The sequence below is a fragment of the Myxocyprinus asiaticus genome, chromosome 21, assembly GCF_019703515.2.
Source record: "Myxocyprinus asiaticus isolate MX2 ecotype Aquarium Trade chromosome 21, UBuf_Myxa_2, whole genome shotgun sequence".
In the NCBI taxonomy this organism is placed as follows: domain Eukaryota; kingdom Metazoa; phylum Chordata; class Actinopteri; order Cypriniformes; family Catostomidae; genus Myxocyprinus; species Myxocyprinus asiaticus.
Genome location: NC_059364.1, coordinates 41,600,317 through 41,625,919, shown reverse-complemented (window position 1 = coordinate 41,625,919; position 25,603 = coordinate 41,600,317). Strand labels below are relative to the sequence as shown.

Genomic DNA, 25,603 nt, shown 5'->3' with positions numbered 1-25,603 from the left:
GAGAGTTGCCAGGCAATCTGAATTGCAACTCAGGCATTGTGGTGAATTAGGAAGTGCTGGTGCATGCTTGGCAGCAAAGCACCTCAATCTAGGTGTTCCATATACATGCAATGATTTGTGAAGTACAACTGGCCCAAGAGGCGAAGAAAAGTGCTGATGCATTTCAGATTGGCCGGCTTCTCTAATCGCATTCATATTTTACTATCAATGTGTGTGTTTGTGCTTGTGTGTGATGGAAACGCAGAAACGACACAGAAAAGTGATTTCTACCTCTTTTATTAACACAAAACCAGGGGAAAAAGAGTAGAGGTTGAGAGGATATTTATCTAGTGTGCTGATGGGCTCGTGTGGCCGCCGCTGGGGGTTAAGTGGAGGTCCTGCTCTCTCAGACCATCCATCCACCCAGAAAACAAAAGCTTTCAGTTCCACTAGCTAATTGAAAGAGCAGCTCTTGAAGGGATAGTTCACCCAAATAAAGAAAGTTTTGTCATTATAACACCATAAAAAAAACTGTAAAAGTAGTCCTTGTGACTTGAGTAATATATTCCAAGTGTTCTGAAGCCATACGATAGTGTCAACCTAGTCTCACAGAATGAAAGTTACTATAACTACATTTTTGCAAACTGACTTTTACGTGCCGCATTCAACGTTTCGTTGCAGTCTCCTGGTGAAATTAGCACGTTAGAGGAGCTACAACAACTGTGCATTTTATTTACTTACACAGAAATCACGAGTACAACAGCTGATTATGACTTTAAAAACACTTATTTTTCACTCTATTACTGGCACTCTATTCAATGATATTGAAACACTTTACTCTAAAGCATCACTTGAAAAAACAATACATTTTAACGCTTGTATTACAGACTCACCTACATTTACACACTTATTCCAGTATGATTAGCTTGCACGGTAGCTCACCTGATAGAGTGTTGGACTTTGGACTCAAAAGACTGTAGCTTGAGCCCAGCGAAGCACATAAATTGACACGTGATCCGAAAGTGTAATAGAAGCGATATAAAATTACGTGGTTGCTACATTAAATGTGCTTTTCATGTCGCATTTACTTTTTGGACACTATTGGTTAAGTTTAGGTGTTAGGGCAGGGGTGGGGAACCCTGCTCCTGGAGGGCCACTGTCCTGCAGAGATTAGCTCCAATCTAATCAAACACACTTGCCCTTAATTTTTTCAAGTAATCCTGGAGACCTTGATTAGTTTGCTCAGGTTTGTTTGATTAGGGTTGGCGCTAAAGTCTGCAGGACAGTGTCCCTCCCTATAAGATAATTTTTTTTAGGTGAACTATGCCTTTAAAACAGATATGTACTAAACTAATATCAAAGCTTTTTCTCCATGCACCTCCGGGGAGAGAGAGACAAATTCATTAGAGGCCCACTCAACCTAGGCAACCCAGATGACAAACTGTTTCACACATTTTCTCGTAGCACTTAATATAACTTGCCCCACCCACCCTAACACATACTTCCCACTCTCTTTCGTACTAGACAGTTGCTCATTTTGACATGAAGATGCATCTTTGGTGAAAAATGCTATCTACTTTTCAATTATTTCCATTATTACCTGACTCACACTACAGTTTAATAACAATGCTTGCAAGGCAGCACTATATTGATATTCCTCAAACATTATGGTTAGGGTTTTTTCTAAACCTCTAACCCTAACTTTTAAACTTCTGCAGCCAAAAGAGCACAACAGTGCCTGCCTACATTTTCAGCTGTTGTGGCTCTAGAAGTTTTTTTCCCATTAATTTTTTCCATGGGGATTTCATAAAAGAGTTGTAATGGTGCGGTCAAATTTACCGTAATCTTAATGAGAATCCGTGCAATCGTGTATTTTGTGCAATGGACTTCTGGTGGTGAAGAATTTCCCCTTGCTGATTTCGGGTGCAGATCAAGTTTGATGAACTTTGACTGACGATTTTGCCATGTTGACCAATAGGAAGTTGTTTGGTTTGGCATTGACCTCTCTGTGGGTGCTGCTTTTTACGGATTACCATTGAGATGACTGTATTTCGCCCGCAGAATTTTGCCGTGCGAAGGTAAATGTGACCTCGCCTTAAGCCATGAACCAAACCAACCAGCTCCAAGATGAATCACATTACACACTATGATTTGAAGCAAAAATATTTGAAAATCGGACAAAAAAACAAAGTTGACTGTGTGCTAAAAGTCTTTAATGAGGGGATGACCTACAATCCCATGAAGCAGTGCGAATGACCTAGTCGAAATAAAAACGATAGACTCACCTAAACTATTACTATAGTACTATACTAAACTACTCACTATAAAACTATTGATTTAAAGTTTTTTATCATAAGTATAGAATCAATATATTTAACATTTATTGCAAAGTATACAGATATATACTATACACAAGTAGTTTGAGCGTTTAGGGAGACCGATTCAATTGAGTCATTCACAGTGCGTAATGGGAGTCAATGGTCACTGCAGAGCTCTTTTGGTGCACTTTGTTGGCAGTGATTCTCTAATTAGTGGTGCTTTCTCTTCAGGATCAAGGTTAGTATAGTTCTTCACTAGGAATTTTACTATTAAAACATTATTTTTTTTTTTAAACACATTTTGAAATAACATGGACTAATTGTGTCAACAGAAGCATATACCATTGATTAACAACCTCAGATCTCACAGTATGTCTGTCTTTAAATGTTTATAAGTAATTGTTAAAAATCTGTTCCCCTATGGAGAATTTCACTTCTGAAACCAGACTTTTATTCTCTATTTCTGACAGCGATGATGTCATCATAACACTGAATGTGACTGATCTTCGTTCTTGAATCTATTTGCATTCTGAATGGTGACTGGTCTTGTCTTCCTTTCAAATATTTAAAGCTGAAGTGTGTAATTCAGTTGCCACTTCATAATGATAGTTCTCAAACCAGGTTTTCCGAGTACTACCCCCTTCTTTCATTGGATGAACAGATAGTTTTGCCTCAAACTCATGACATTGGTTCAGCCATTGTTGCAATATCAGGCTGGTCAGGGTGCTCAAACAGAGCCATTTGATAGAGCCAAAATGTTTACACTTTTCGGGGATATCAGCCTTCAGATGACTTATTGACTGTATAGGTGTCTCTCTTACTCTGCTGCAATTAAAGAAAGTATTTTAACGTAGAATTACCTTTTTACCATTTATAACAGAACAGCAACTATGTGCAGATTCCTGCAGTCACTATAAACAAGACCTATACCGAGTGTCATTACCGCAATAAGGCTGCTCTGATGTGGCATTTCATTTACACAGAACCAAAACCGAAAACCTTACTTACCTAAACTTACCTAAAACTTTGACACTATTCTTTTGCTGCCTTGCAAGCATTGCTGTTTCCTTTAGGGGATGCAAATCTAGTCATTTCTATGCTGTCAGGGCGATTGGGAGGAAAGCACAAGGGCGTTACTTCTTCCTGGTAGGGGTGGGGGATTTCATGCCGCGGGGTGGGGTGGGTGATTTGCCATTCTGGGCTGGGGCTGGAGACTTGGTGGAAGCAGAAGCAGGGGTGGGGCTGGCAGCCATGGAAGTGGGAATTGCAATCGGACCCGTGGGAGGCACGATTCTTATGGGCGAGACGGAGGGTTTTACTTCTGGAATCTTGTCGCCGTGTTTGTACACACTGACAACGATGTCCACTGACTCGCCACCGTACTTGTTCTGCACGGTCATGGTGTACTTGCCGGAGTCTTCGAGAGACACGCCTTTGATGGTGAGGCTGGCGAACTTGCCAGAGTCTAAGGCGATGACGTACTGATCGCTGGGCTCGACATCATGGTCGTTCTTTGACCAGCTAACCAGAGGTTTAGGGTCACCGCAGACTGTGCAGGTCAAGCTCAGGGTCTAAATAAAGATGAAGGAGAAATAAAGATTTTCTTACAGTTCCAACAGTCATGGAAAATCTAAAAATATCAGAGAATTTATAAATTGGGATTTACAGAACTAGAAAATTAATATTTCCTCTCTATTCACTTTCAAGACCCAGCTGAAAATGTATCCATTTGCAGTACACACAGTTTTTTTTATGTATCTTGTATTGTTTATCATGTTATGAAATTTATTTATGAAATGTACTTATTGTACAGCAACCTTGAGCTTTGGGAAAGGCACTATATAAATAAAACTTACATTTATGCATTTGGCAGATGCTTTTATCCAAAGTGACTCACTTATTACAGGGACAATCCCCCTGGAGCAACCTGGAGTTAAGTGCCTTGCTCAAAGACACAATGGTGATGGCTGTGGGAATTGAACCAGCAACCTTCTGATTACCAGTTATGTGCTTTAGCCCACTATACCACCACCACTCCTCCTTCAGAACTACTTATTCTTCTTGGAAAAGTCCTTGATATTGAAGTCATGAAAATTTATATAGTGGATATATTTTCTAAAATAGCTTAAAAAAATTATAATTGGCTAGAAACTGCTCTTTGTGAGTGCAACTGCTATAAATGTGTTAAAAATCCATGTCCAGTAATCACAACCAGCTTGGAAAGTCATTAAAATTCATTGGTCAAAAAGAGTGGGAACCCTTTAAACATACAGTGGGGTTCAAAAGTACATTTTTCTACTTCAACAGTTGTTGTTGTTTTATTTTTTATAACAAATTGAATTTCAAAATCTTAAACTTCACAATGAATTTTGCTTTCATGACAGCATGCGTTAGAGCTGACTTGAGCCCTCTTGTGAAGGCGCATACTGCTGCTTACTGGATACGATGATTTATAGTTAAAAAGTACTTAAATATTGATCTTTTTCACACCAAAATCGATCGTATCACTTTAGAAGACATTCATTTAACCACTGGAGTCGTATGGATGACGTTAATGCTGATTGTCTGTGCTTTTTGGAGCATCAAAAATCGTGTTACCATCCACTTCCATTATAAGGACCTACTGAGCAGAGATATTTTTCTATTTTTCTTCAAATGTGTTCTGCTGAAGAAAGGAAGTCATATACATCTGGATGGCATGAGGGTGAGTAAATTATGAGAGAATTTTCATTTTTGTGTGAACTATTCCTTTAAGTTACGGTTCGGATGATCCGATCACACGGGGTCTAAAACGTTTTGCGATCGATTTTAGAAACCACATACGAATGTTCTCAAAAATGAATGTGTCCACATCACATTTGAGGTGTAAACGCTAATCCATCCTATATGCGTCCCGGCAGCAGTGAGGCACCACCCCTCACCTGTCAATCAACCACTGCGCTTAAACAAGAGTTTAAACTTTGCAGGTTACGAGGAGCTTTTAAAGGAAATAACTGTCTGATCGGAAAATTGTGACCACAAATTTATATACACGTAAAATTGACAGTCACGTAAAAAGTCTTAAAGGCACAGCAGCAGTGAAATAGAGATGAAAATCAAAATTAGTAATTTTGTGCACATTTTTTTTTTATTATTATTTAGAAAAACTGAATTAAAAAAAATATATGACCCTTTTAAGAATTTTATATTGACACTCCTTAAAAATATTAAGAGCTTCTCCATGACAGCTACTTTAATAATCCTCTGTTTTCAGATTTATATTCTGCCAAAGGTGGCTCATGTGGACTTTTTAGGGAGGGGAATGGCTCTCTAAAAAGTAATAAAAACAGTATGCTTTAACCCCTGTGGGAGCTCTCACTGGAAAACCACAGTGTACATGACCTCTGCAGTGAATGTGAAAGGTCTCCTCTCCCAAATAGGTTCACCTCATCTTGCCTGTAATGGATCTGAGAGCCAGTGACCTGCTTTGTTTATTTGATCTCAAAGAGAATAGGATGTTGGATATTTCCGGAATGAACTATTCAGACGAGTCATAATCCCACCACTCTCCTTTCAAAGGCAGAATGGAGCATATTCCCTGAGCTGGTTTCAAACTGTTTCCCAGCAATGGATTATGAGGAAGTAGACAATGGACATGGATCTCAAGAAGCAGAGGAGTATGACGCCCTCCAGCACACACTCCCAAGGCTCAAGAGGAGAACCGTGGAACAACACTCACCAGCATGTATGCCTGAAGCACCACAGATCACTCATGCAACGGCTGCAGTGCTACAAGGACGATTTCAAGAATGTTTCAATACAAGTTAAGCTCTATTCACAGCAATTATGGCAAAATTTTGATGATCCCAGAAAATAATTTTGACTTGTCCCCTAAACTGTGGTTTGTTTAAAAAAAAAAAAATTTGCAGTTACAGTAAGGCACTTACGGTATTCAGTAAGTTATTAGGGCTAGTTTTACGAAGGGTTTAAGCAGAAATTTGAAGCTCATATGTGCTCGTAAACATTTATTATTTGAGCACTAAAGTTGTCTAAATCATCCCTTTTAAAGTGAGACTACTATTCTAGGGGCATGAACCTCTGGTTATGCACTACATCCAGTTACAGTCTGGAACTTACAATGGATGTCTATGGGGCCAGCATTCTAGAAGGCTTAAAAGAAAAAATGTGAAGCTTGTTTATTTGTGAAAGCAATTCTTTTGTAAAAACAAGTTTTATTTGGGCTGTAAAGTTGTCTAAATTGTGCTTTTGAAGTGGGACTGTTTTTCTAGGCGCAGGAACTCCTGGTTATACATAACAGACCGATACAGTCTGGCACTTACAATGGAAGTCTATGGGGCCAAAATTCTGGAGTGTTTAAAAGCAGAAATGTGAAGCTTGTATATTTGTGAAAGCAATTCTTTTGTAAAAATAAGTATTATTTGAGCTGTAAAGTTGTCTAAATTGTGCTTTTGAAGTGGGACTATTTTTCTAAGAGCATGAACTCCATGAATGCAATTCAGACCGTTACAGTCTGGCAATTACACTGGGAGTTTATGAGCAAGCGTTCTGGAAGGTTTACAAGCAGAAATATAAAGCTTGTATATTTGTGAAAACATGTATTATTTGAATTGTAAATTTGTCTAAATTGCCCTTTTGGCCCCGTTTCCACCTGGTATAAGGTGCGTCTCAGGTGATCCGATCACATGTAGTCAGGTGATACACATCACTGTTTACACCTGGTCACTTAAATGCGTCTCCTGTGACCACTTGTGTTCGGATTTGGAGGGGAGGGTCTCTGTTTCATGAGGACATACATCAATCACTCTGTCAGTGTGTTACTGCATGATTATAATGCACAACAAAGTCAGAAAATACTTTTTTAATCAATATGTTTTGTTATAATGTATATGAATGTAAAAAGGAAAATATAAACCTTAGGTCCTGAAACTGTTCATCACTATTATTTCACACCTTTGTCTTCACTAGTTCATTTTAAATTATTCTGCAGCTCGACAAATTAATTTCTAAATGTGCAAATATTCCATAATAGTCTCTTAATTAATATGAGGTAATTAAAGCAGCATAAATAATAATTATAAAATAATTAGCAAAATGCTGATTTAAAACTATTTCATGTCATATTCCCATTTTGGTGGTGAGTATTGAACATGATTTTCTTCAAAAAGAAAGTCAGATCATTATCCTATTTCTTTATGCATTCTGATGTATTTTTCACTATGTTAAGACACATGCTGAGCTTAAAACAAACCTTCTTTTCCATGATTGTTACAACGTCAGGAAGACCACCAACAACTTTCCCACGATCTGAAAATGAAAACATTATGAAGTTAAATTCAGGAACATAATTACATATCAATGAAGGCCCCCAGAGTGTTGGGAGTGATTGAGCATACTTACTCTTTTCAGCATATGCTTCAACTCTGAAGGGCAGGAGAAGAACAACATTATTATTGAGTTCATTAGCAGACCTTCATATTTTACCCAAACACTGACATGCAGCACACATGCTTTGCACTGCTAAACACTGAGGATGTGGAGAGACTTCTTCCATGCAGCAAAACCATATATATACTTTTTAATTTAAATTTTGAAAGGAAGAAAATACATTTCTGATATCTACGTACATTTTAGATACACATAGAACTAGAACAAACGTAACTTCCTAAACTTCTTTTATGTGAGTGTAAAGTACAGTTGTGTTGAAAAATATTGGCACCCTTGGTAAATGTGAGCAAAGAAGGCTGTGAAAAATATGTCTTTATTGTTTATCCTTTTGATCTTTCATTCAAAATATTCACAAAAATCTATCCTCTAATGGATATCAAACAATTGCAAACGCAACATAAGTTTTATCCAAAAAAAATAATAATAAATAAATAAAAATACTATTATTTTTGTCAAATTTATGTGTGGCACAATTATTGGCACCCTTTTATTCAATACTTTGTGCAACCTCCCTTTGCCAAGATAACAGCTCTGAGTCTTCTCTTATAATGCCTAATGGGGTTGGAGAACACATGGCAAGGGATCTGAGACCATTCCTCTGAACAGAATCTCTCCAAATCCTTCAAATTCAGAGGTCCACGCTGGTGGACTCTCCTCTTCAGTTCACCCCACAGGTTTTCTATCAGATTCAGGTCAGGGGACTGGGATGGCCAAGGCAGGACCTTGATTTTGTGGTCAGTGAACCATTTTTGTGTTGATTTTGATGTTTTGGATCATTGTCCTGCTGGAAGATCCAACCACAGCCCATTTTAAGCTTTCTGACAGAGGCAGTCAGGTTTTTATTTTTTTATCTGTTGGTATTTGATAGAGTCCGTGATGCCATGTATCCAAACAAGATGTCCAGGACCTCTGGCAGAAAAACAGCCCCATAACATTAAATATACGGCATATTTAAACGTGGGCATTGGGTACTTTTCCATTTGGCTACCTCTCTGTGTGCGCCAAACCCATATCTGGTGTTTGCTGCCAAAAAGCTCTATTTTTGTTTCATCTGGCCATAGAACCTGGTCGCATTTGAAGTTCCAGTAGTTTCTGGCAAACTGAAGACACTTGAGTTTGTTGTTGGATGGGAGTAGAGGCTTTTTTCATGAAACCCTCTCAAACAATTTATTGTGATGTAGGGGACGTCTGATTGTAGTTTTGGAGACTTTCCGACCCCAAGACCCAACTAATTTCTGCAATTTTCCATCATCATCTTCACTGTGCGCAGAGACAATATAGACACACGTCCTCTTTCAGGCTGATTTGTAACATCTCCATTTGATTGGAACTTCTTAATTATTGTGCTGATGGTGAAAATGGGTATTTTCAATGCTTTAGCTATTTTCTTATAGCCACTTCCCATTTTGTGAAGCTCAACACTCTTTTTCCGCACATCAGAATTTATTCTTTGGTCTTACCCATTGTGATGGATGAATAAAGGAATTTGGCTTGTGTTACCTCATATTTATACCCCTATGAAACAGGAAGTCATGGCTGAACAATTTCATGTTCCTAGTCACCCAGGTGTACTAAAAAAAAAAAAAAAAAAAAAAAATATATATATATATATATATATATATATATATATATATATATATATATATATATATATACTGTATATATATGAATGGGAATATACTTCAGATACATTTTACTCATAACAATTTCTAGGGGTGCCAATAATTTTGGCTAATGTGTTTTGGAGAAAAATATTTATCAGCCTTTTTTGCTCATATTTATCAAGGGTGCCAATGTTTTTGGCCACAACTGTAGCAACAGCATAAGTTGATTTATTTTAGAATATTATATGAAAAGTTCAAATGTTTTAATTTAATATTTAAGCCATGAAAATCATTTTACTTAAGATAATATTAGCAAACAATGCAGAGCTGTACACTTACTTTTTAAGGTGTAAATATTCATTAGCACAATTTTACATTTATTAGCACACAGAAGAGTGTGTCCAAAATTGTTTTATTGTTATAAAAAATTATGTAATTCTATTTTATATTTATATTTATATTTTTATTATTTACTAATACAATTTACTACTACTACGATTTTGATAAAATTTCATATTTCTTAATGATTTATTTGATATGATTCATCTCAAGATAATGGTGCAGCAATGCCCTTGGAATTTCCTTGACTGGGCATTTGCCTTCACCACCACAGAATATGTATTTCCTTATTTCCAGCTATGTAAATAATAATAATAAAAAATAAAACTTTGATTTTTAATAATTTTATTAGCATATTAATTGTATAGACCACTGAAAAACTCACTGCATCTGTCAAACCATTTCATGGGGTCTTTAAGCATCTGCCACATGAATAAATGTAGTTGTGAGTTAGTGTAAATGAGTAGATATAATGTACCAAAAACAGTCAAAACAGTGGGAAAAGGCAATACAAGGGTTTTATTCTGAAATGTATTTTTAAATACATTTTGGACAATATATTAATATATATTGTTTTTAAAATATATACAAAATGGTCAAAATACATCAGTAAAAATTGTCTAAATATTTATATAAATATGTTTTAAAATATATATTAGCAATATTTCCCTGATACATTTTTGTCCATTTTTGTATATATAAAAAACACACAAAAAACTGCCGTATGGGGTTGTTTTAGATGCAACAGTTCTCTTACTTGAGTCTCTGGAATTCTGCATAGGCATTCTCGTAGACTACGAGGGGAAAACACAGAAAAGAGGAATAAAAGTTAAAGCAGATAAAACAAAAATACAATATAAAAAAAAAGGAAAACTGCGCAGGCTCTCTCTGCTCTCCACTTCTTGTCCCGGAGGCACATGGCATAAAAAGAAAATCGTGTCTCATTATTTTAATAGCATTGTTTTCCTGCATTGCTGGAAATAGCTCTCCTTCCCCTACTCATGACTGTCACCATTCGGCAAATCGCATGACCCCTCACACCAGCCCTTGATTATGTTTGTCATCAAACGGTCTGTTGTCTATCTGCCAGTATCTGTATCGTAGAATAACTTTGATACTATAACAGCGTAGTTTCATCCCTGGATTTCCCTAAATACATGACCTGTGTGTGCCGCTGCAACAATGGTCTTTACTTTCAATTATATAAAGCAATATTCAATGTCAACAGGAAAATACATGGAACAGGCCATGTTCCGGGTGCCCATGTAGGTAATAACAAATTTGGTGCAAAGCTAGTTTTCTTTTTTTGTTATTTTGATCTTCTTTTTAAGCGAAAGGTGAGCTGTCTCTCATGACATTCTTTTAGCTGCCTCCAGCGTTGATTTTGTGCTTGTCATTAATGCTGATAATGGAGGTGATTTGGAGAACTATTTGAGAGGCGTTTGAAAATATTCATTTGATAATCCATGAACTTCAAATTTAATTGGGTTTAACTTTTTTATTTTGTGCCAAAACAGTCATTATTTAATTTATTTTGATAATTTTTCCACCCTTACTTTGATTCTTCGAATTAAACAGGCAGTTTGTTGCTGCTGTGCCTTTAAGACTTCTTTGTAAACGCCCTCTTCACATGTGGAATGAGATACAACGCTTTGTTGAGCTTACACAACCACAGGTTTATTGCCGAGTCCTATAAATGCCCATTAATATATCCTTCAATAACAGCATCTTTGTAGCTCAGTGTGTAGAGTTGACTTTCTTTCTTATGCGGAACACAAAAGGAACTTTTAATGAATATCCAGGTCTGTCTTTTCAATACAATGACAGTTCATAATGCCTCACTTTAAAGCATAAAAAAGGAAATAAAGATCACAAGGTAGTCCATGTGATTAGTGCATCATATTTCAAGCCTTCTGAAGGCACATTAAATTTAAGTCATTTTTCAGCTAAAACCTTGACATCCTTAAGAAAGTCATAAGAGTTTGGAAAGACATAAAAGTGAGTAAATTCTGATTTTGCATTTTGATTCACCATTCCTTTAAACACTTCAGGATTTTAACAGATTAGGGAATGACCAGTTAGAAGACAATCTCTGGACAACCTTACCTTGTCCAGAGAGGTCAAGGGTACGAGCGTGTGTCTTCTCAGGATCCACAATCTCAATGGTGTACATCCCTTTATCCTTATCAGTAGGCTCAACTATCTCCAAAGTGGCCATCGCTGGATTCCCACCAATTCGCATCCTGTCTGATGTGGTGATTTTAGATTCCCTTTAAGAACAAAGAGCAAAGTGATGCCATGTGCTGCATTTAATTGTTAGGAGACATGTAAGGCATGACAAAATCAGCGCAGCACATGCAATAAAAGGCACGTTCAATAGAGCACAACAGTGACCGCCCACTTTTTCAGCCATATTGATTCTGGAATTTTCTCCATAGGCATTTCAAACAACTTGTTAATAAATAGAGTTTTAAGCCATGAACTAAACTAACCAAATCTAAGATAAATCACATCATTTGATTCCAAACAAAAAGTAGTTAAAAATCACCAAAAAAATAAATAAATAAAAATGCAAAAAAAAAAAAAATACAAAACTACAAAACTGTCGGGGGCCTGGGTAGCTCAGCGAGTATTGACGCTAACTACCACCCCTGGAGTCACGAGTTCGAATTCAGGGCGTGCTGAGTGACTCCAGCCAGATCTCCTAAGCAACCAAATTGGCCCGGTTGCTAGGGAGGGTAGAGTCACATGGGGTAAACTCCTCGTGGTCACGATTAGTGGTTCTTGCTCTCAATGGGGCACATGGTAAGTTGTGCGTGGATTGCGGAGAGCAGCATAAGCCTTCACATGTGGAGTCTCCATTGTCGGGCCTCATGTATTCAGATAGAAGACAAAGGCAGGTCTAACACAGTCGTAAAAACCTAACTCAAGCCCCCACATTCCAAGTCGTAAATTATACTGATAAAAATCACGTACAAAGGGAGTCCAAAACAGACTACAAATCCCATGAAGCCTTGCTCACTAAAGGATCGAACTCTCAACTCCTATTGGATGAGGCACACAACAGAACATCCCTCAAACATGACATCATCAGGAGTTGAAATACCTCTGAAATGCTTCCAGGATTTGCTTCCAGCAACTTTGTTCGTCCTGTATAGATGCAGTTCATCGCTGTTCTCCTCATGTAAGTATGCTCATGCAACCTCATGGCACAAGGAAGTAACGTCCGACTTGAAACTGTGGCCATAAAATCTCCATCTCGCTGGACGAGTTGAGATTACTCTGTGTTCAACCGAACACTCTAATGGATCCGAAGGAGACCGCCGAGCAATTCACATCTTCATCCGTTTGCCTACAGAAGTGAAGAGATTAAAGATTTCTCTTCCATCTTCAATCAAGTCGACATTTCTGAGCTCTCCGCCAGCCCGCCGAGAATCAACAGCCGTACTGCCTGCTGACAGAGCGAGGAAATGGCCTCTCGTCATCACCCGAGCCTCAAGGAACTGGGTCAGAGTTAAAGGACGGAGGAAAACACATTCTACCTGTGTCCTCATGCCAAGTAAGAGGTTTACGTCTGGGCAGAGATAGAATATTATAGTGTGTTATTCTTGTGTTTCAAGGTTTTTGCTTGTACAGTTTACGGACCGCCATGTCCGCTCATTATTAATACTCAGGGTATTAATTATCACAAATTTGTTTTGCTGTATTGTGGTCCAACCAAATTGGACTATTGTGCAATTTCGCCATCGCGGGTGAGACAGGTAAACTGAGTTCATCCATTAAAGAGTCAAAGTACGCGGGACTGTTTACGAGCCGTCCACCGCGTCTCTGAGCGATGAACTAACAGCTGCTTTCTCTCCCACGATCGCGAAATCAGCTTTAAGGCCGTCACTTCTCTCTCTCTCGTACTAACCACACATACACACACGCACGCGACCCCTCACGAACATACTGGCACACATTTTTGGCTCGTAGATAGCTTAAATGCTAAAGCCCAGCTTTGTCCCTAAGCTATCGTACAAGCGGATACACGCGGTAACTGGTAGACGCCATTGACTGGTTTCTCTCCGCCCCCATTCGTGGTCATAGTCCCTGGCCGGAAGTCTTGCGTGACATACTGTCCATGAGAGTCACGTCCACCATTTTGTGCACGTCCCTCCTTACACACACACACACTGTCACATGCACACCTTATGTGTTATAGGATTATTTTAGTTTCCATATCTAATCATATCACTGTTTAGTTTGTAGTTGTAAGTCGGAAGTTTATTGACTGCATTGTATTAATTATTAATTAATATTACTGCATAAATAAACTTTGTTTATATTACAAAGAGAAGTGTTTTGGTTTGTTTTGCATATGCCTGTGTCATGCTGACGGGATGTCAGTGCTCGGATTCAAACCTTCATTCATTGTTTTTTTCCCGAAAATCGATATTCTTCGGATGTCGATTTTCCTAAGAAAACAATCTAATATTGAGACTGTTTTACTATCTGGTTATTAGTCCCTGATTCCAGGGTGGTGCCCCATCAATGTTAATCCTTATTAATATTCTGTTGATTTTTGATAATTGATAATTATCTTTGATGATTGTTGAATTTGAATGATCAATAAGCCAGTGTTAATTTTAATTAATGTTTCATCGATGTTAACAATTAAGGATTATCTTTGATAATTGTTGATTTAAAGCATTAAAAAAACTAACATTGATTCTCAGCAATGTTCTATTGATTTTAATAATTAATAATTATCTTTGATAATTATTAATTATTGCCAATAACCAAACTTGCTCCTAAACGTAGCACACTACATTTACTGGAGCCCCATGTGAGGTTTTCATGAGTTAGATTCAATTAATTAATTTAAATATTAATTAATAACTAAAGAAATAATTATTAATTATTTCTGATAGTAACACTGATCTAAACAACCAGTAAAGCCCTACACCGTGGTATCATGCACAACGAGCCACGTGATAAGATGCGCGGATTGACTGTCTCAGAAGCGGAGGCAACTGAGACTTGTCCTTCACCACCCGGATTGAGGTGAGTAACCGTGCCACCACAAGGACCTACTAAGCAGTGGGAACTGGGCATTCCAAATTGGGAGAAAAAGGGGAATAAAAAAATAAATAAAAAAACTACAAAACAGTCTAGTTAAATTATTTACAAGGGAATGGACTACTAATCCCAAGAAGCATAGGAGTGTAAAGATGTATTTTTCAAAGAAATTTCGATGCATCGATTACGGAATTTAAGAATCGATTATCATTACTATATTAATACCCAATGTGACGTCTCATATTAGACAAACCTTTTCGCAATAGACACAGAGTGGAGCCGGCGAGATTGAAGAGAAAGAAAGCACTCTTTGAAATACAGAAAAGTTATGCTGCTGAGTTCACCACGCGAGCCTACATAAGATAAAATGGATAAATTGATGAATGCTGACGAGTTCGCCTATCTGTGTCATTATTCAAACACTGTACACATCCATTTGACCAAAGTAAGTTCATTGTTGTTGCCTTCTTCCCCTATTATGATATATTATATTAATATTGCTTTATATCTACATAACGTGTTATTCCTCCGTAAAACATTTTAACCACGAATAGAAATTAGCTTAAATAAATGTGACTGGTGGGCAGACATTGGCTGTGAACGAAAAAACACTCACTTGTTCATCCATTCTCTTTATAGTGAATGTTACAGAATATAGGGAATAGGGAGCGATTTCAGACAGTTCGGAAGGGAACTAACCAGGGCTGCGTTTCCCAAAAGCATCGCAAAGCTTAAGTTGATCGTAGAGACCATTGATGGCAATGGTTTCAATGGTCTACTTAGGCTTACGATGCTTTTGGGAAACGCAGCCCAGTTCATTCCAGTCACCTGTGACTGGTCAATGACACGCGGCAGCCGCAAAACTTTAAAACATTTTTATCTTTTGTGGTGTGTCGCAAACAGGTGAAGGTGCCTCCATTTAGCCCCCTGGTGCCTTTCTCCCTATCCCAAGAAGAATAGGGAACTCACGGTTACCACATCCCGTGTATAACCACCTTTACACACTACTAATAGATTCATACATATTCATTCTATGACCCTGCTCAATTTAAACATGGATCTTATATGCCTGCACATGACATTTCATCTTTAATTACTGGTTCAATAAATCTTAATGTTATTTGATATGCAAATCTATTACACTTATTTCATGGTTTATCGTCTGTTTGTGTGTGTTTGCATTAAGTCATTATGTTAATAGTTATAAATAGTTCTAAAATAATCAAATCCTGACACAATTTTAGATTTTGCGATGCATCGTAATCGAATCAGTATCACAGCGAATCGTTACACCCATAAAGAAGCACTGTGAATGATATAATCAAATCATAAACTATGATAAGTATTAATTGATTATAACTATACAACTAATTTGTTGTAAATTGTTCATTTATATGGGTGTTTCTTCAACTTCAGCCGCTTTTAGCATTGTGGATGTTTAGAAAGTAAAGTCTCCCTAAAACATATTTAACACTCTTCTATAATTTGTCTTCTAACAATATCCAACATTGTACTGTATGTACTGTACATGCATCACATGAGATTTATGTCATTTTTTGTCATGAAAATTCCTATCACATTGTCATTTCCAGCACATCTCAAATTCTGTATTGTGTTTAATGGGATTCTGTGGTGAAAATGACGCTGATGGAATTGACATTTTTAATGTTTCTGAAAAAAAAAGTGTTCACACTTTTTGCATAATTTGGCAAAATTACAGCTCAACTGGAAATGACGACCATTAAAAATATTCTGCACACAAGAGATACAGTATTTACCTTGATTTTCTTTGTTTTCTTCAAACATTCATTGTCTCAAATTTCATCTTAAGTATGCTCTTCACTTTTGTTGACTTGGTTAACAAGTAGACTAAGTTTTGAAAAAAAATGAATTATAAATTATATAATTATATAAATATTCTTTGGTGTGGTGGAAATGATGCCACAACTGAAGGACAGCCGTAATTTTTAAAATATTTACAGAAATCATTTTCACACACTTAATATTGAAATGCTTTGTTTATATCTTGGTTTCAAACATGATTCAAACTATCAAATGTAATAATTTGTATTTTTATAATGGATTTTCATAGTTTAATGTTAAAAGTCTGGGTCTGGGACATGGCTAAAATAGTAAAAATCTATACATAAAAGGGATTTGCAAAAATTTTCCAATCCGGTTTTAATGAAACCATATAAGAAGAAAAAAAGTTGAAATCTGTTTGTTTTAATAAAAAGCAACCCCTGAGGCATGAAATTGCCCAAAAGTTCACCCATTTACAAATATACAATAGTGTATAGGGAGATCGACTGGATTACGTAATTCACAATGGTGTCTCAGTGGTCGCTGCAGATTTTTTTGCTGCTGTTTCTGTTTCAATGATAACAGCGACTTCTGTCATTGGTAGATACTGCTTTAGTATTATGGGTAATGTAGTTCTTTGCTGAGATTCACCATTTCAATGTTTTTTTGTATATAAAGTTGAAATCACACTGACTTGTGGCTTCTACAAAATCATTTCATCACTTAACAATCTCTGAGCTCATAGCAGGTCAGTTTGGGAAGGTTTACGCGTTAGTGCTAATATCATAAAAAATCTATTTCTCAATGAAGAAAATAAATGTGTTTTTTACTCGATTCCAAATCCAAACACTTTTTAAGCTCAATTGTTTGTTCATTTTCCCAAAGAGAGTAAATGCTCTCAAAATGTTAAACATACCGCTTTTTTTTTAAAGTGGGTGTATCAAATTAGCATGTCCCTGGTGTAAAATTAGACACGGCGGGTGTTTTCTTTTTGTGTTGCCACTGAATGTCGAATTACCCCTGCATTAATACCTTCTCTGTGTGTGATTCAGAACGTGCACCGGGGGAGGACAGACCCAAAGTAGCACTTCAAAATGCTAATACAGGGATTTGAGAACCGATGCGTGCAGGAAAAGGCTTTTCTCACAGCATTCGTATTTCACATGTTACTGCATCACCTCCAGGACAGAGCACTGGCTAACTACAAATCACAATGATTTGTTTTGTGTTGACAACAGAGCAAATAACAAGGCATATTCTCTGTTCCTGTCATTTCCTGTAGTTAAAAAATCATTCATTTTTTACACCTCACTCTATAGCAACATAATTATACACCAAAATCTGATAATTATGCATGCAGTACACATGCAGTTGTTATGCCACCGTACATAAAGAAGAATGTGCATTTTATTTGCACGGGTATTTGTCTCATTTTATGTTCAAGGAAATCTTTTCAAGAGAGAGTGGATCGTGTGCTTACTTCTGTTTCCACTGGATGTTCATCTCCTCTGTGTAATATTTCATATGGCACTGAAGCATAATGCCCTCTGCAGTGCTCTGAATAGACAGCTCAGCGGCACTGGATCCTGGTTAGGGACAAGTGAGTAGTTTTATTATTAGTAGTAGTATTTCTTTTCATATTTTTTATTTATTTATTTTGGATGAAAGAAGCTTTAAATTGAGCAGATCAAATTGATTTGGTACAACAGAAATTGAGCACATGTGATAAAAGAGTAAAAATCTGTGAATCTCATGAAACATGTCAAAAACATGTCCAGGTCATATTTCACCCCAAAATCAAAAGAAAGAAAGAAGAAATGTTAACATTTTACAAAACGTTCCATTCGTTGACATTAGTAATGCATTAGGTATCATGAACAAACAATGAACAATATTTTTTTTACAGCATTTATTCATCTTTGTTAATATCTGTTAATAAAAATACAATTGTTCATTTTTAGTTCATGTTAGTTCATAGTGCATTGACTAATGTTAACTAATACAACTTTTGATTTTAAAATTAATTACTATATGTTGAAATTAACATTAACTGAGATTAATAAATGCTGTAAAAGTATTGTTCATTATTAGTTTATGTTAACTAATGTTGTTAAATAATGTTAACAAATGGAACCTTATTGTAAAGTGTTACCAAAAAAAATTATATAATTGTTAAAGAAAATGAAACTTATTTTAGGCATTTATTTCATGACAGTTAAGTTTAAAAAATGTGAAAACTGTTTTAACAAGACTTTATAGAAATCCACAGTGTTTAAAGTGTGTGAAGTTGAACATATATATGTTTGTTCAACTTCACACACTTTAAACACTGTGGATATATATATATATATATATACAGTGGCAATAAAAAGTATGTGAACCCTTTGGAATTAGCTGTTTTTTGTTTTGTTTTTTTTGCATTAATTTGTCATAAAATGTGATCTCATCTTCATTAAAGTCACAAGTATAGACAAACACAACGTGCTTAAGCTAACAACACACAAACAATTACAATATTTCATGTCTTTATTGAACACATACCATTAAACATTCACAGTGCTGTGGAAAAAGTAAGTTGAACCCTTGGATTTAATAACTGGCTGATCCTCCTTTGGCAGCAATAACCTCAACCAAGTGTTTCCGGTAGCTGCGTATTAGACCTGCACAACGTTCAGAAGGAATTTTGGACCATTCTTTCTTACAGATCTGCTTCAGCTCAGCCATATTCTTAGGATATCTGGTGTGAACGGCTCTCTTAAGGTCATTCCACAGCATCTCTATTGGGTTAAGGTTTGGGCTGTAAATGGGCCACTTTTTTGAAGCCATTCTGTAGTGGATTTACTTTGATGTTTATGGTCATTGTCCTGCTGCATCACCCAACTTCTACTGAGCTTCAGCTGGCAAACAGCCACCTTGACATTATCCTGTAGGATATCTTGATAAACTTGGGAATTCATTTTTCCCTCGTTGATGGTAAGCGGTCCAGGCCCCAAAACAGCAAAGAAACCCCAAATCATGATGCTCCCTCCACCATACTTTACCATTGGGATGATGTTTTAATGTTGGTATGCAGTGCCCTTTTTGCACCATACGTAGTGCTGTGTGTTCTTCCCAAACAATTCAACCTTAGTTTCATCAGTCCACAAAACATTTTCCCAGTAGCCTTGTGGAGTGTCAAGGTGGTCTTTGGCAAACTCCGGGCATGCAGCAATGTTTTTGTGAGAAAGCAGTGGCTTACTTCATGATGTCCTGCCATGGACACCTAGCCTTTTTAATGTTTTCCATATAGTAAACTCACGAACAGAGATGTTAATCAGTTCCAGTGATTCCTTCAAGTCTTTAGCTGTCACTCTAGGGTTCTTTTTTGACCTCACTAAACATTCTGCAGTGTGCCCTTTGAGTCATCTTGGCTGGACGGCCACTTCTAGGGAGAGTAGCCACAGTACTAAATCGTCTCCATTTATAGACAGTTTTTTAACTGTGGACAGATGAATATCTAAGCTCTTAGAGATAACTTTGTAACACTTTCCAGCTTTATGCAAAGCAACAGTTCTTGATCGTAGGTCTTCTGAGATCTCTTTTTTTGTGAGGCATGGTCCATGTCAGCATTCTTAAGATTCTTTATTAAAAAAATTTTTTGTTTTTCTTTAGATTTGGGGGTGAATGAGACCTGGATGGACATTTTTATGAGATTCGTGAATTCGTGAAATCCTGTTGATTTCAAATCTATTGGTGGTAACACAATGAAAGACACGTGTCATATGTTATACATACCAGAGATATGAGACAGCTCATTAATGATGTCATCAAAAGCTGTGGGTGAGAAAAAGAGTTCTAATTTTGCAGAACATTTTGTGTATACGTTTACATGTTTCTATTTTTGATAACACAAGAGACGTTACCTTTCCCAGAAATATCAATTTGTGACACATCCTGGCCTCTGTCATCTGTGATGGTTGCTTTATATAGTCCCACATCCTTCTTGGAGAACTAGAAGATCAAGGAAGAGAAAAATACAACATTTCACAAAAAAAGGCCACCATAGTGATGCTTTTTATAGAGTAAAACCAGCGGAATAGATTCAGTGCTTCATTGTCTTGGAAGTAAATTATAGCTATTTCATATAGTTTTGTAATTTTACAAAAATGACAAGGAATAGCCAACATTACATAAAATGACTACGCCAACTCCAATTGCTTCAGAACCTCTGGTTGAAATCATTTGGGTGTCATATATTCTAAAGGTTATTTCTCATGAATCAACTGTTCTTCTGGTTATTTCTCATAGCACTATATGACACCAAGAGCCATTCTAACAAATACTGTATAATTTTGTCATACATCAAGTCTCTGTTTTTATGGAGGTTGTAGACCATGGTTGTACAAGCTACAATATGGAACAGTGAAAAGACTAATTACCCTTAACAGTCCAGAAGGCATTATGTCTTTTCTTTGAAATAACCTTAGCCATGGTATTTAGTGCTAAGTATGCTTCGATACACTTCTAAAAAATGGTAATGCAAATGTTATTCTGAACCTCTATGAGTTTTTGTTACAGATTATTATTTTTTTTTTTTTTTTATGTGCTGGCATTCTAAAATGTGAATTCGAACTGTCAACCCTCAAAATGCCAAACAACAGCTTAATGTGAGGAACAAACAAAAAAGTAAGTTGTAAGTTACAAAGTAATGAAAGTAATGTTAAAAAATCCTGCCCTTCACCGAAGCTCTTAAAGGACTAAAACATTGTATGTGTGGAGGTCATTTGACACCAAATACCACTGATTTCTGTCCTGTGACCAAACATCAAAGATGTTAATGGTACCATTTTTTGAAGATTTTCAGTAAATAATGACTTAAAGGGTCATGAAACCCAAAAACAAATTTATTTGAGATGTGAACAGGATACAGGATGCACATCACTGAAAACAATGAGAGCACACATGAAGTTTATTGTAAAAGTTGTTTTTTTTTTTTTTTTTTTTTTTAATGAGCCATTTCATTCTTCCGGTTTCAAAAGGAAAGTTGAAGCAATGTCACAAAAATTAGGTGTATGCTTGAACTCCGAGTTATTATTGGTAGGACAGCACAAAACGAGTACTTTTAGTAAACTTGCATGGTTCTTTTTAGCCATTTTTGAGCTTGTTGGACCATTCACTTGCAATATAAGGAGAGGAGTATTCAGGATATTATTCAAAAATGTACCTTTTGTGTTCCACGAAAAAAGATAAAGGTGGTGGACAAGGCTGATAACCGATTAATCGGCCGATAGCTTTTAAAATCGATTTATAGAATGTTAATAAAACATTTCTTAGTCTTTCCTAAGGAGGCTACAAGTTACCAAATGAACAGAATCCCAGATTAAGTTTATTGTTCAACCAAAATCCCAATAATAACTAGAAAAAAATAAAGATTTGGTGCATAACACGGCACGTTTAGCAATAAACATGCCTGGAATACACGTACTTAGTTCAGGGACTCTTATTTTGAAAGATTGAAAGTTTTTATTTATTTATTTTTTTTAATTATTATTATTCACAATATATGAAGTTGGAGACACTGACGTGACATGTTTCTGTAAAGTCGCTTGTTTCTTTAAATGCCCTTGCTCCAATTTAGAACCCTTGATTATCTAATTTAATAACAAAATATGCAATGAAGTGAAGACATGAATATTTAAAAAAAAACAAAAAAAAAAACGGCATAGATTTGGACCAATACTTCCAAAAAGCAACTATCGGCACAGATTAATCTGTAAAACCGATACATCAGTCTACCTCTAGTTTTTGGTATTTGTTCATCACGAAACAAACAAGACTTATATATATGATATTATGACATTATGTATATAAAAAAGGAATTAAGTATGGTGAGGATCATAACTACCGCTGCTAGAGTGCTCATTCTGAGCAGTCTGTGATCAGAGTCTCTTTTTTATTCAACTTAATTTTTAAATAGACTGGGATGCTGGTGTTCTGAAAATGCATGCAGTACCGTACTTCAAACTCCAACTGTTGTTTTGCCCTAACATTGGCAAAAAGGTCTAAACCCATGATGAATTTGCATCTAGCAGTGCAACAAGAAATTTCGCTTTAGTTACAGTTTTCAACAAAGGTCAAAATAAAGGAGGAGAAGCGCTGTAAAAAATAAAAGACAGCAATTACCACAGTAGGTAATCTGCTTTATAATTTTTACCGATGTTGCTACTTACAGTGCAATTATTAGAAAGACAGACCCCCCCTGGAGCAACCTGGATTTAAGTGCCTTGCCCAAGGACACAATGGTGGTGGCTGTGGGGATCAAGCCAGCAACCTTCTGCTTACCAGTTCTGTGCTTTAGCCCACTACACCGATTTTGATTCAAACAAGTGACTCAAGTCTTTTCAACCCATTTACCAAAAAGATTCATTCAGATTTGTTCATTGATTCGTATGTTGGCCATTTCTGCAAATAATGCCTTTGCGCCAGTAGATAGCACCAAATAACCGTCTTTTACATTTTGAACGAATAATTCACACACAGAGTCATTCACGACCAGAACAAGTCTAATTATCCTTTATTATTACATGGCTGTCTGGAATACTCGATTCTGATTGGTAAATGGTGCCACCTAGTGGTCTGATATTGATCTGTAACAACCGCACCTTCACGTATCAGACCACTCATCCAGATTCTGTGATCCTTCTCTCCTGCTTCTCGGATCACTATGCGATCTCTACCAGTAAGCAATAAAATAATTTCAACTCAAATCAATGTTTCAATGTCCATTTATTTGTTTATTTGGTAAGTAGTCTTGTAATAGCCTGAATAATGTGAATACAGATGGTCATTTTCAACAGAACTCAGACGCAAACCGGAGGTTGATTTCAGCTGTTCAGCGATTTATTTCTTCTCAAATTAAATAATTTCAACGCAAATCAATATTTTATGACCATGTATTTATTGATTTATTTGTTTGTTTAGTAGCCATGTAATAAGCGGGAAAATATACTGTCAGCCAGTTTTTATCGCAAAATATACCCCTGACAGTACATTATCCCTTACTTAAAATTTGTGTGTCTACAATTTTTCTACAAGAGTCTTCAACACTGCAGAGTGTTTAAGCATCATAAGCGTTTCCTTACAAAGAATATCTATCATATTGTGAACTGCTGAGCACAACTTTTTTATAAAGCTATACAAAAAAGACAACAATAGTAGCCTAAAAAATAATTATGATTTTCAATAAAGTCCATATGTCATTGTAATGGATGAATTATTTTATTAATAATTACTTTGGCCCCTTTTGTTGTTAAACGAGATTGCCGAACTGAACAAACGACTTGCCACATCCTCTCGTTCAGCCAATCAGGAGATTCTCATTCATTAACGAGTGTATCAGTACATTCGGTTTGTTCACAAACAAGATATCTTTTTCATTCAGAATCAAATGACAAACTATTAGTTCAGTAAAGGGGGTATTCGTTCAGTGGGTCAAACCAATGATTTCATCCTTCACAGCCCGCACTCGAATGTTATTGGCTCATGCTATAGTCAGACTTTAAAAGCAGGACAAAGTAAAACAAATGGAATTTGCATGTCTACAAATGTATGAAGACACTTACCATAACTGTTTTCGTCACAAATGACAAGAAAACAGGTCTTATTTTTCATATAATTTGTCAAATGCTGGTGTCCACTTTTATCAAGTCCAAGAAAAGCCTAAATATGTACACTGACTGTGCACCAAAGCACAACATTTCCATTTGTTATTCATGTAATTGTAACTGTATGATCTTCAGTCATTTTTCACATTCATAAATTGCATACCTATAAACTTGACTAAGTGAATTTCACCCCTTTCTCTCCTTGTTGAACACGACTGACTCACATGTTGAACTGAACGAACGACTTGCCTCCACTCATTCAGTCACTCAGCAGATACTCGTTCATAAACAAGATGACTGAGTGATTCATTCATTTAGTTCACTAAACAGTATACAAGCACATTCAGTTTGTTCATGAACGAGACATCTCATCTCGTTCAGACTCAAATGACTGATTCGACTGGTTCTGTCAGTGAAGGGGCATATTCGTTTAGTGGGTCAAACCAATGATAAGTCTGTCTTTAAAGGCACAAAAAGCCACCAAAGTGCTGAGTTCCAATAGGGATAGACATCAGTGAACAAGAAATATGAGTGCATGGAGGTGAACGAGAATTTTTCGATTACTTAAAAGATTCCCGAAGGAAACATATTTGATTTCCTCTGGGAAAACTAGTCCCGCCCGAATATAGCTTATCCCTTTAAGACAAGTGCTCACCTGAGTGATGGGGAACTTGCAGACTCCTGAGCTCAAGTCAGCAGGCACATCAGGGATCACCTCCACATCGTTCTTGTACCACTGGAACACAGACTCCTTCTTCAAATTAGCCACCTGAAGAGGATCGGAAAGAGGAAGCAAGAAAACACATCAGTACATCATCAGTCAGTCTGAGACATTCAATATGATAGAAAAAAGAAATTATTGGCTTAAACAATGCAAATTTCACTTGCCTTGCAGACAAGAGTGACAGAGGCATTATCCGCAACACTGACGGACAGAAACTCCATGAAATGAGGCCCTGTGGAACGAGGTATGAACATGAGTGTGCACTGAAGTGGAAATACTCAATTTGGAAAATTTGAGAAACTACAGCTTTACTATAGTAACTCCAAGGTTAATTTGTGTTACTCATGGTTTCTGCCAAAAACAAAAAAAAAACTAACCATGGTTTCACTTTAGTAAATCTGCAGTGACCATTTTTTTGTGGTAAGAACCGTGGTTTTAAAAACCATGGTGCATGTACCACAAAATAACCATGGTGTTACTATAGTAAAACTTACCATGTTTTTTCACAGATTATGATTTTTCTTATTGTTTTGGTTTTCCTGTATTATTACTATGATATTATCACAAAAATCATGGCTATATGGTTACTTTAGTAAAACCATGGTAAATGCTGTGGTTATGGTTTGACTACAAATAGCATACTTAAACTATGTATTAAAACAATTATTAATTTAGGGATGGATAAAG

The 25,603-nt window shown here is 36.5% G+C and overlaps 1 protein-coding gene across 2 annotated transcripts in view; it reads right to left on the bottom strand.

Annotated features, from left to right (window-relative positions):
• Nucleotides 1–260: 260 nt before the first annotated feature.
• LOC127412306 (myomesin-2-like) overlaps nucleotides 261–25,603 on the bottom strand; it is a 96,478-nt gene continuing 71,135 nt past the window's right edge. For both annotated transcript variants that reach the window (XM_051648553.1, XM_051648554.1), the window contains exons 27-36: nucleotides 25,081–25,148; nucleotides 24,848–24,961; nucleotides 20,452–20,539; nucleotides 20,324–20,362; nucleotides 18,030–18,135; nucleotides 11,792–11,955; nucleotides 10,443–10,479; nucleotides 7,695–7,717; nucleotides 7,546–7,601; nucleotides 261–3,868 (exon numbers count right to left, since the gene is read on the bottom strand). In XM_051648553.1, coding sequence (XP_051504513.1) covers nucleotides 3,431–3,868; nucleotides 7,546–7,601; nucleotides 7,695–7,717; nucleotides 10,443–10,479; nucleotides 11,792–11,955; nucleotides 18,030–18,135; nucleotides 20,324–20,362; nucleotides 20,452–20,539; nucleotides 24,848–24,961; nucleotides 25,081–25,148 — 1,133 coding nt within the window. In that variant the 3' untranslated portion in view covers nucleotides 261–3,430. The remainder of the gene's footprint in view (nucleotides 3,869–7,545; nucleotides 7,602–7,694; nucleotides 7,718–10,442; nucleotides 10,480–11,791; nucleotides 11,956–18,029; nucleotides 18,136–20,323; nucleotides 20,363–20,451; nucleotides 20,540–24,847; nucleotides 24,962–25,080; nucleotides 25,149–25,603) is intronic.